The 12446-nt window shown below is 48.8% G+C and overlaps 1 protein-coding gene across 2 annotated transcripts in view; it reads left to right on the forward strand.

Moving 5' to 3' along the window:
- CASZ1 (castor zinc finger 1) overlaps positions 1-12446 on the forward strand; it is a 300204-nt gene that overhangs the window by 137854 nt on the left and 149904 nt on the right. The window contains exon 3 of one of the 2 annotated variants that reach the window (XM_081923378.1): positions 10108-10201. In XM_081923378.1, the coding sequence (XP_081779504.1) occupies positions 10198-10201 (4 nt within the window). In that variant the 5' untranslated portion in view covers positions 10108-10197. The remainder of the gene's footprint in view (positions 1-10107; positions 10202-12446) is intronic. The other variant, XM_081923380.1, reaches the window with a different exon arrangement.

Genomic DNA, 12446 nt, shown 5'->3' on the forward strand with positions numbered 1-12446 from the left:
AGGGGAGGAACGCAAGGAGGGGGTGAGCATGCGTGTGTTCAAGAAGGATAGCGAAACAAACCCACCCACCCCCCAAAACAAAACAAAAGAGAAATATGTGAAATGGAGGTTGGAAGCAGAGGAAGTATGGGATGCATTGACAGCTGCCCCCCGCTCTCAGGGGGTGCCAGGCCCATTGGGGAGCCGATGGGATAGACAGTAATTTAGTCAGTTTTCCAAGTGTGCATAATCAAGGGTCTTTCTTTAAAAAAAAGTCAATTTTTCATCTCCTCTCAAGGCATTTTCTCCAGGAGAGCTGGCTACCCTGTCACGGAGGGAGAGCGTTCCTGAGCTCTGGTATGCACCTCTGTTCTTTGACCGCCTTTCTCATCTCTCCATCTCGCTCTGTTCAATCTGTCTGAGCTGCCTTTGGGTTAAGTGGGCCTGTCTTGCTTCTTGTTTTGGACCTAAACCGATACCAACAGAACGCTTGGCGGAGTTTTGTGGGGAGAGGGAGACCCTTGAGTTTGGGGTCTAAACTGGATTTATATGGGAGGGTGTTTCTTTGGCTTGAAAAGCACCACCCACCTGGATACGGGGCGATGGGGCTTTTCTGTCTTGGGTGGAGTGAACTGGACAGAGCCCCCACATCTCATCCTGGCCTCCCTTCTGCTGTCAGACTTTTGCCTTTCTCTCACCTTTCCATACGTCTTTCCTATCCTCTTTCTCTCTCACGCTCCCCCCTTTATAATTAATGATTACGCTTAATTGGTTTGCTAAAACAGCCCAAGAGTATATTAGCAAGAGCAAGGTTGCCAAATTGTTTGGGGAGTGGTTACGGTGCATGTTTGACCAGGGCAAAGGGACATTTGACGCTCCTATTTATTTCTGTCTCTCCCTGGCCTCCGTACTGTTTGTAACTGTGTTTGAGTGTTGTGTGGCTGGCTGGTGTTCCAGTTGGAGGCAAGTTGCAGCAGTGTCACCTGTGCTTCAATCTTATGCTCTCTGACTCAGTGTGGACACCCTGCAAAGTGGCCAGCCTGCCTCCTAGCAAAAAGAACCATCTTCTTCGACCATTTTCGTTTTTCTTTGCCGCAATGGGCAGTGTGTGTGTGTGTAGACATACATTATGTCTGTTTTTCCTATTACTGTCTCGGTACATCTGGTCTTGAGTGAAAGGTGAGAGAAAAAGAGATGCACGCTCCATCTGTTGTCCGATTAAACTATAAAAGAAGTTGGTTGTTGCTGTTGTTGTTTTTATTTTATTAGTCATACAACAATAAACAACAAGTACCCCTTTCCTCCCACCCACCTCCTTGTCCCAGATGGAACCTTGATGTTCAGAAATTGTAATGATGTATTTATGTTAAAATGGGGGAGGGGTGTTAGGGAAACTTTTGCTCCCAATACATTTGTTTTCTTGCTGCCTAGATATCAAGCCTTTGACCTTGTCACACTAACCTGTGTGTGTTTTTATGTGTATTAAGGATGGATGAATTTGTCCATTTTGGTATCTGCCAATTTCTCTCCCCCCCCCCTCCCAACTTAAATTAAATTCACCTTTCTGCAGCAACGTGCAATTAATAATAATAATACCCCTAATAAATGCAGTTTTGCACGCAGTTTTGATGGCTGTATGCACTTTTTCAAACACTTTTCCCCCCAGTAGAAAGCATTTTTGCATGTTCTTTCCAGTAATGTATGCTTGTTTTTGCATGATTTCCCCTAAAGTATATGTTTTTGTCCATACTGTTCGATTGGAGAGCTGCATTACAAGATTCAGAGAAGTGAGAATTTCAAAGCACGGCTGAGTTTCGGTTCGAGTGTCAGTCCAAGTAAGAAGTGCAAATTGGGTAGTTTCTCATGGAAAGGCGACCCAAATCATATATTTCCCCTGTCCCTTGAGTATCCGCGCACACACATGATATATTCCTGAGAGGCCCACAGGCCTGGCTCTCTCAAATGCTATAATTCCGCGTACCTGCCTTCCTTTATGTGGCTTCTGTGAAACTAAATCCTACTCGGAGAAAGGGAGGCAGTGAGTTTTGTTGAGACCAACTTGGGATGCGGAAGAGGTTGCTCTGGCACCTTGGCTCCACCTGCTCCAGGGAAAGGTGGGGAGCAGTTTTATGGAGCCTGTCCTCCTTCCAACCATTGGGTCTAGAGAAGGCACTGTTTCTGAGAACAGCTAGGGGAAAGGTGTTAGGGGCCTGCTCCCCCAGAGTGAACCAAGGCCCTGTGCTCTGTAGATGCTGGACGTATCCTTCCTTCAGCTGTGTGTACTAAGGGCTTTGGATTGAGCCCTGCTTCCGAGAAACTCCCAGAAACAAAAGATGTGTGGACTCCTTTCTTCTGCAGCTTTGAAAGTGTTTTTTGCTGGATATATCTTTCCCACCTCCACCCAAGGAAATGTGGGTTGCCATAATGCCTTGCGCATCTGATAAAGTAGGGCTTTGACCCACAAAAACAACTTTTTGTTTCACATGAAGTGAGGGGGAAATGCACTCTGCTTAATGACAGTGAAGTGCTTTGACTAAGATTGCCAAAGTCTTCTCTCCTCGGCCCCCTCCCATGTCCAGGCAAAAATTCAGCAGGGGGGAAAAATAGTTTGACCGCTGCTGCATCTCTGTTCCAGGAAAACCGCAGAAATAGGATCAAGCATTCAAAACCGTTCAGCCCACCACTTTGTTTAAACGAAGATCCCTTAAGCTCAGCTTCCCCCAAACCTAAAGGCTTACCAGTGGCGGGGGGGGGGGTGTTGAATCACAGTAGCCATGCTGGCTGGTGGGAGTCGTGGTTTGGAACATCTGGAGGGCTCCAGGTTGTCAAATGCCACCCAAGGGCATGCTGGGACTATGGGCATAAAACCAGTCTTAGAACTCTTTTGACAAGCCAAGTGTCCTGAGAAGGAGATTCTGAACAAGGTAGGCTCATAAGAACTACAGCTCTGCAATGAAACAGAGGGCCGACCCTTTCATGAGGCAAATGGAGGCATGTGCCTCAAGGGGACAGATTTGAGGCAGCAAAAAGAAGCAAAAAATGGGGAGGATGAGTTTTTCAAACTGCTGGGTTGGATCTGTGTATTGGATTTGCCATCTCAGGCACCAGCATAACTTGAACAGATTCTGAAGCCATGGTGCTGGAATCTGAGTGTGTGTGTGTGTGTTTATTGCAGAACAACTCAAAGATCCAGGGATACACCTGCCTCTTTGGACGTTAAGTCCAACTGAAGTCAGGTGTCGTTCTGAGTACGAGAGCCAATCCTTTGTTGAGCCCTTGTGCAATGAGACTTGGGCTTCACCCCTCTCCTCCCCCCCCCTTGTGCCATGGTAAACTATGGTTTGTGCAGAGCTGATTTAGGGCGCCACAGCAAATGGTGGTTTGCTTAAACCAGGAAAGAAAGACGGGCATTTGAGCACGCAAGGAGAAGGCAGTTTGGCCAAGTACCTGACCTTTGGATGTTTTGGGTTGGCTCGAACATCTGTCTGTTATGACCTTTCCCCTTAAGTGTGGGATCTGGATGCCCTGCAGTGCAGGATTCACATGGTTTTCTGCACTCGTGCTTCCACAGACCTTCAGGCATGTAAGCGCCTCTCCCACGAGCACCTGGAGCCTCTTGAAAGCAAGGTCAGGAACTTTTCTGGCTCGAGTTTCCAAAGATGCCCAGCCAAGCCAACAAAATCATCTGAAAATGGGACCGGGGTTGGGGATAGAGTTTTGCCGGCTGTGATTGGGGAGAAATCTGCCTCTGCTTGCACATGTGTGCTTGTGCCTGCTGTTCCTTTAAGGCGAGAGTGGCGAGGGTGCTGTGCACTGGTGCCAGCTTTCATTCAGAAGCGCCGCCGCTGCCTCCTCCCCACCCCACCCCCCCTTCGGAAAGTTTCCTGCCGAATTGTTATGTGTGATCCGATCTGAAAGTTACTCTCTAAGCTTCTTGTCACATTTTGACTTAATGAAGTGCAACTGAAGAGGGAATTGGGGTTCATCACGCCAGTCTCTCTCTACTCCCTTGTTGTCAGAAAACAGGGGCGGTTGGGGACCGTAATGCAACGCTGAAAGTCGTTATCATTCCGGTCAGTCTGTTTAACACAAAATTAAACAAAGAACTAATTAGTGCCTCATGAATTAATAAATGCGCAGTTGCTGGGGAGGAAGAAGAGCGGGGGGTGGGTGGGAGAAGGTTGTTGGAGAAAAGATATTGGAAAAAGTCAAATTAGGAGGTGGCAGGATTGGAAGAGGGGTGAGAGGAAGGCCGAAAGTCCACTTAGGCAAAAATAAAAGTTTTGTACTCCTCGTCGAGGCTGTTCTGAGCAATGCAGCTGAGACCAGGGAAGCGACTTGGCTCCGACAAGGGTCTGGTGAGCTGGAGCTGGGTTCCAGAGAAGGAATAAATATTTATGCAGAAAGGACTCTGCTTCCAGTCCATGGTGGCTTCTGGAGTCAAGAGTGAGGACTTCGCAACTGCGGTTTTGCAATGCACCTTGCCTTCCGAGGTGGTTTCAGGGCGTGGTTCTGGTTCAGAGCACAGAAACCCAGCACCCTCAATATTCTAGAGCTTGCTTAAAAGAAGACCAAGTTTCTAGTTCCTAAGACTGCAGAGAGCAATTTGAAAGTGTTTTCTTAGGGCAGACACAGCCCTGTGGTTGTAATACCTTCCTTTTCCTAGCAAGGCTATTTTCTTCCTCTCTTAAGACTCTTCCATCAGCTTCATAAAATCACGGAGTTTGCAGCAATAACAGAACCCAGGCTAAAAGCTGGTTCTGTTACTTCTTTGTTTTTTTCAAAACAGAGTTTGAGCATTGGTGTGGAAGATATCTCCCTCCACCCCCCAACATGGCGAGGAGTTGGCCTTGCTTACGCACTGGGTGCTTTGTGCATATGCTCAGAGGCACTCCTTCCTAGTATTGCTGCTTTGAGCATTCCACATCTGAGGCCTAAACTTGGAGGCGCAAGTACTAGGGAGATAATAACCGTAATAGCAAAAGCAGTAATGTATTGTCACAATATAATTGGGGAAATGCAACATTACAGTTTTCATTATTACAGTTATTAGCTTCTCAGTATATTTTTGAGGGTTGGATTTCTCGTGCCTCCAGTTTTCTTATTGTGGTTCCATCCCCTTTTGTGGGGGCGAAGAGGGGGATGAGTGTTTGAGGCTTAGCGTTGGAAGGAGTTTCTGGAGCTTGAGTGTTGAATTCTACTTGTAAAATGTGTGTAACAGTAGGCCTACCTACCTCACAGGGTTGTTGCCTGAAGAGAACACAGTGAAGTATTCAATAAAGTATTATTATTATTATTATTATTATTATTATTATTATTATTTATTGTTCTCTATTAAATTTGTATGCCACCCTTCATCCGAAGATCTCAGGGCAATTCACAGCAAAAAAATGCAAGTTACAAACACAAAATACGTAATAAAAACGGGCACAGAAATAAAACAATAACTCCACCACCCGATTCCAGTGAGTGAGTAGTCAGGGGAGGAAAGACTTGAAGTGGCAGAGAAGTGTGTGGGGCAGAACAACAGGCTGTATTAAAGGCAGGTGACCCCCTAACCTGACTTTTAAGTTTTAACTGCCCCAGAAGTTATATACACAACTTTCCTGCACGCTCTCTCACTCTCTCTTAGGTAGCTTAAACTGTGTCTTCTCTGGGGGCACCATCCCATCGCTTTTGTTCCCACCATACGGTCAAACACCCCCAGACTTTAACATTTCTCCCTTTCCAAAGGAGCGCGGGATGCATTTCCTTAAGAAAACTTGAGTCTGCCACAATAGCAGTTTTTAATCCCCGATTAACATTGCCCCAGAAAGGGACACACACATGCGTTTCTCTCCCTCTCCCACCCACCCAGCCATCCCTCCTCTGGGTTCTATTTTCTGTTTTGGGGTGGGGGTGGGAGTTGCAGCCTCCCCCTTTCAGAAGCATTAATTGAGGGTGCCCGGTGGTGCGTCGACAGAGGAGGTTTGGCTGGGAGCCCTTGTTGCGTGGAACGGTTTTCTGTTTGTTTGTTTTTTTGTTCGCCCTGCCGCCCACCCCGGCTTCTGAGCTGTGCCCTGCCCTGCAGATACGGAGCGGATCCTGGCTTCCGAGGCTGTCTCATTGTCAGGCAGAGCTGGGGGAGGAGGAGGAGAGTCCATCCTTAAGAGGACATGTCAAGTACAATTAGCGTTATCTGTCTAAATATGTGCTGGGAACACAGAATACAAGCGTAGGCCTGGGTGGCTTTAATGGAGACATATGCAAGGTCAGACCGCCTCATGCAATCCCCCAATCTGATTTGGGGGGATTACACATTCTAAGTAAATTGGCGTTATTCCTCTTGCATCATTGATAAGCCGCGGCCAAAATAATGGAGGGGTGGGAGGGGGGAGAAGGGGGCTGCTGGGCCATTAAAAACAAAAAACAAAAAAACACCCACCCAGTCTAGCATGGGGTGGGCGGTTGCGGGGAGAAAGACGGCTGCTCGCAGGCAGGGATAGAGGGGAAAGAGGCGAGAGTCAAAGGCGGAGCAGAGGGGAGAGGAAGGGAGGAAAGAGATGTAAAGGCAGCTTCACCAGCACCAGAATTTGCTTTCCAAAGGGTTGGGGCTTTTCCCTCAAAGACGTGAAGTTGTGAAGCAGGTGGTGATGGTACTTCTGCTCACGTCCAGAGTACTTTCCCCTTACCTCTAACTAGCTTTGCCACCTGCTCTCTGATGGTTTAGCTGAGCTTGCAGGGCAACACAAGGGACGCGGGTGGCGCTGTGGGTTAAACCACAGAGCCTAGGACTTGCCAATCAGAAGGTAGGCGGTTCGAATCCCCGCAACAGGGTGAGCTCCTGTTGCTCTGTCCCTGCTCCTGCAAACCTAGCAGTTCGAAAGCACGTCAAAGTGCAAGTAGATACTGTAAAGAGGTACTGCTCCGGTGGGAAGGTAAACGGCATTTCCGTGTGCTGCTCTGGTTCACCAGAAGCGGCTTAGTCATGTTGGCCACATGACTCGGAAGCTGTATGCTGGCTCCCTCGGCCAATAAAGCGAGATGAGTGCCGCAACCCCAGAGTCGGTCACAACTGGACCTAATAGTCAGGGGTCCCTTTACCTTTACCTTTACAGGGCAACACTATAGGGGCCGGGGAATGCTTTTCCTGGAGGGAAAGGCTAACTGACCACGATGGCTGCGCTGTGTCTCAGAGGCGGTAATCCTTTTGAATGCCAGTTGCCGGAAACAGCAGGAAGGTTCCCCATAAGCATCTGGGTGGTCACTGTGAGGACAGGATGTTGGACTGGATGGGACCCCTGTCCCAACCCCTTCCCCAAACAATAAAACCTTTCACACCCGCTTTTGTCATGAGCAAGGCCAAAACTGAGTGCCCCAAATTTGATCTTCTCAATTTTGCACCCCCTCAGCTTGGCGCCCAGGGTGGTGTGTGTGGTCATCTTATTCTTCAACCCAGGCAGGAATGATCAGAACAGCCATGGCTCAGCAGTTAGAGCCAATAGCCTAACTCAGTATGAGGCACCTTGCCGCTTTCCACCAAAATGTCTTGGGTCAGCCCTCCTTTTCTGGCACAGAGGTGTGTTGTTGTTGTTGTTTAGTCATTTAGTCGTGTCCGGCTCTTCGTGACCCCATGGACCAGAGCACGCCAGACACTCCGGTTTTCCACTGCCTCCCTCAGTTTGTTCAAACTTTTGCTGGTAGCTTTGAAAACACTGTCCAACCATCTCATCCTCTGTCATCCCCTTCTCCTTATGCCCTCAATCTTTCTCAACATCAGGGTCTTTTCCAGGGAGTGACCTCTAAAAATTACCCCACCTTCCAAAATAGTAGAGGGACAACCACCCTCAGCCTCTCCTTCCTGTACCTCCCCACCATTCCTGCCCCAAATTATTTTGTCACCTAGGTGAGAGGGAGGAGTTTGAGCCTTTCTTGGTCCAAGCTCTGCTGGTAGAGCACGAGGCTCTTAATCTCAGGGAGATAGCTTCAAGCCCCATGTTGAGCAAACTGTTCTGCATTGCAGGGGGCTGGACTAGATGATCCTTGGGGTCCCTTCCGACTCTACAATTCTATGATTCTAACCTGCTGTGCAGAATATAGAGCTTTGCCCTGCAAAAGGAGTGTGACAGGCCCACGCCAAGCCAACCACACACTGTTCTCTGCCAGGGCAGAGTCATCCCAAGCCATGTCAAATGAGCTGGTTGGAGGATACAATATGGAACAGGGAGGGGGGAAAGCACATAGCTTCCCGCTGTCGATGGGAGTAGGAAACCTGCTACCAGCTGCTTTCTTTACCAGCTGGTTCTATCATCTCTGTCTCTCCCCCGCCAAGTATAGGGAGACACCCATCCGGAAGTCTCACAATATTGCCTTTTTTTCCCTTCCTTCGGCTCTGTCACACTTTTGGAACATATGGCTTTAAATAATTCAATTTACTTTGCGTGGTGCTTTTGTTTGGTTTCCCCCCCTCCCCTGCAACTGTTGTTGTTTTTCTACATATTTCTTCGCCCTCCCCTCTCCCTCCAGTTTTTACTTGAGTATGCTCAAGTTTAGCCCATGCGCGGAAGGGGGAATGACACTCAATCTCTACGTTGCTCGGAACAGAGAAGATAGGAAGCTGCCTCATATGTAATCAGACTGTTGGTCCATCTTGCTCAGTAATTATTATCAATAAGGTAAAGGGACCTCTGACTATTAGGTCCAGTCGTGACTGACTCTGGGGTTGCGGCGCTCATCTCGCTTTATTGGCCAAGGGAGCCGGCGTACAGCTTCCGGGTCATGTGGCCAGCATGACTAAGCCGCTTCTGGCGAACCAGAGCAGCGCACGGAAACGCCGTTTACCTTCCGGAGCAGTACCTCTTTATCTACTTGCACTTTGACGTGCTTTCAAACTGCTAGGTTGGCAGGAGCAGGGACCGAGCAACGGGAGCTCACCCCGTCGCAGGGATTCGAACCGCTGACCTTCTGATCGGCATGTCCTCGGCTCTGTGGTTTAACCCACAGCGCCACCCACGTCCCTAATTAGTAGGCCCAAAGTGGCTGGTACTTCCTCAGGCTTTCCACAGCTGTGTTTCCCCCATTCAGCAGCACTCTCTACCCCCTGTTCCAGATGCAAGGGGTCTAGAGCAGCGTTTCCCAACCTTGGGCCTCCAGCTGTTTTTGAACTACAATTCCCATCATCCCTGACCACTGGTCTTGCTAGCTAGGGATGATGGGAGTTGTAGTCCAAAAACAGCTGGAGGCCCAAGGTTGGGAAACACTGGTCTAGAGAATGAGAAAGGGTTCCACCTCCACTCACAGCTCTTTCTTCACCTCTCCTCCTCCAGCTGCTATTGCATTCATTCTCCCCTCTCCTGCCCCCATTCGCTGTTGTGGAAGCCAATTGCGAGGGCTGTAGAGTGGGGAACACCCTGCCATGCAAGTGCCAGTCCTTATGCCTGGCTTCTGCTGATGGGGTTGGTTAGGTGAATCCCTCCCAAAGTTTCTAGTCCCTATGAACTTTGATGGGTGCATCCTGTTTCTGATTGAAGGATGCCTTTGGGTTTGGGGCCACTGGCAGGCAATAGAGATGCAAGGGTAGAGTGTCTTTGCCCTTCTGCCTTCTCTGCTTGTTTGCCCCAAATGCAGCTTTCAAATAAGAACCACAATAAAGACTGTGTCTGCTCCAGCAAGAACATCTGAAGTGGGCACTCTGCCCAGCTTCTGCCCAGGAGAACTGCTGTATTCATACCTTATTTATAATAAATATGCATATTATCTCACCTTTCTCTGCAAAGCAGGTTCAAGACAGCATACAACGGGGGGGGGGGGGAGAGACTTTTAAAAGCACAATGATACAACCATAAAATACAATGAAAGAGATGATCATTAAAATGAGGGAGGGTCAACAGAACAATAAAATGGCAGAACCTAAAAGATTTTAACTTTTTAAAAAGCTACTCAAATTCTGTGCATGCCAGATGAATTGACTGTGAACTACCTGTGGATCTCCCAGCAATAATAATATTAACACCAAGGTGCCACTAGTCAAGTCAAAGGCCAGAGTGGGGAGGGGGAGGCCTACTGCAATGGTAAACCCACCCAATTTCCTTTGCCTCAGTGTATATAATGCTAGCAGTAGTAACCTCTATCTCATTTTTCCCTCCTCAGGATGAAGTGACTTCACAGCTTTAAAATAAACCCAATAGCGGAATCTGATTCCTGGTCATCGAAAGGTAGGAGAGACCGCCAAGACCACAAATGGGTATGTCCGCCCACGCGGGTTCTTTTTTTCCTATCTTTCTGTGTCTTTGTGGTAATTTGTTGCTCCCGTCCATGTGGCTGGTCTTGTCTGTGTGTTTTATGCCTAGTTTGTTAGCAAAAGAGTCACAGCTAGCGACGCAGGGAAGTGTCAGGCGCTGGCGCACCCCCTGTAAGGTGTGTTGCCTCCACCTTCTCCAGCATAAGTAGAGGGTGGACCAATGGTCTGAATGGTAGACAGGTCAAAGGTCTTAATCAGAACAAGGCAGCTTCTTCTGTTTACAGGCGGTTTGATGTGGCAGAACAACCATCCGTAGCTCAGCGGTAGCATAATATGCTTCTGTTCATGCTCCACATCCATGCCAAAGTGAGCTTTCTCATGGGAAGGGAAATGTAAGAAACGCCATCCGCACAATCACCATCCAGGCCAAGAAACACACTGTGCAAGGGTGTGTGTGTGTGTGTGTGTGTGTGTGTGTGATACAACTCTTGAGGTCAAAACATTTGTCACTGAAACATTAGTTTCCTAACAAATTGTCAGGGAACGGCAGTGTGGAAACCTGGGTGCTTTGGAATTGTCACCTGTCCAAATAATCACTGTCCCCCTTTTGTCACTCTTCCCTTCCTCCGCCCTCCCTGAAGTTCCATTTTCTAAAAGTGGCCAATGCCAAATTTCACACTTGGTTCTCATAAAGTGAGCTAGTAACTGTGAGACTGGACAGTGGCACTTTCAGTTCTGCTAGTGGTGGGAAGCAGCTTGCATCGTCAAATACTCCTGCACGGGGGGGGGGGGGGGACGGGAAATGATGCACATTCACACAAAAACGGTTTGGGGAAAAGCGAAGGAATATGAATATGGCATTGCTTTCCATTCCACCCTGTAGTCGCCGCATACAGCACTGTTTCTTTTCCGCTGCAGTTTGTCTTCCACCAGAAACAACATTTGTCTTGTAGTCCGTTGTGGGAAGATTATGTAGTTTAAGAAATTTATGTAATTAGTTATGTAACTGGCCTAAGTTTCATTCTCCTTACATTGTTCCACCCCATTCGTATCAGTGCAAAGGAAAGACGTTGAAAATTTGGGAGCTGAGGGGACGTAATCAGTTACGGTTTTGGGAGACGGAACGCAGCAACGATAAGTGAATACCGGTCGTATTCGCTGAATTGACTTTCATTCCCGGGACGAATAAGCAAACTCTGCAATTCCCGTTTTCGGCAGAATGCTCTGATGTCCCTATTTGCAAGAACTGCCAACTTTGTAATCACTTTGCAAACTTTAGTTGCAACACATCCTGAAATGGAACACACAAGGCAACTGAGGCCTACTGAGGTTTTCCCAGATGGCATTACCTTCTTGGTCTGCCCTCTACTCTAGCCAGGTGCCAGCAGAGCGAGTGCCTCCCCCTACTTCTCTCCGAACTGAGCATCTCAGGAGAGCTGGGCCCCGCAGTGTCAGAGGTGACCGGTGGAAGGCCAATGTTATGTAAATATTTCTGCTGCAACATGGCGAGGAATGAGAGCCAGCCTTACACATCCATCCATCATCGACGGGATGGGCCTCTCTGGAGCCAGCGGGGTTTGTATGGAAGTGGCTGGCAGGGGAGGGTGGGGGGAGACACAGACAGAGGCAGCAAGTGCCCCGCTCATAAACTGTTTGTTTTCCTTTTTGTCCCTTTTGGTTTCGGGGCACCCCACTGGGCACCCGACTCTTTGCTTTGTCTGCACAACCTCTCCACCCACCCGCTTGGCCCTTCGCTCCACACGCACCCCCCCTTCTCCCTCTCAAATAAGATCTCTCCAGGTTTTTTTGCATTTCGGCTTCTCTCTTTCCAACTTCAAAGGTGCCCCTTCATTGTCTTGGAATCGGCAGGCAGTGGCCCTGAAACGCGATCACAGCCAGGCACGGTGTAGGTCACCCCCTGAGCACCCTGCCTCGAGCCTTCAAAGGGATGGGCAGATGCTTCCCTTTGCATGCTTCACAACCCTGGTTACAGCTCTTTCCTCCTCCCTCCCTCCCTCTCTAGCCTCCATGCCCCCCTTGCTGCATCGCTCTGTCACCACAGCTCAGTTCTCAGAGCATCTGCTTTGCCTGCAGAAGGTCCCCTCCGGCTAGGAGAGACCCCAGTCTGAAATCCTGGAGAGCTGCTGCCAGTCAGTGTAGACAGTGCTGAGCTCAATGGACCAAGGGGTCCAACTCAGGACAAGGCAACTTCCTATGTTTGTAGAGCAGACTGTACCACTTCGTTCTG

This window comes from Podarcis melisellensis (assembly GCF_964234715.1).
Source record: "Podarcis melisellensis genome assembly, chromosome: 8".
In the NCBI taxonomy this organism is placed as follows: Eukaryota; Metazoa; Chordata; class Lepidosauria; order Squamata; family Lacertidae; genus Podarcis; species Podarcis melisellensis.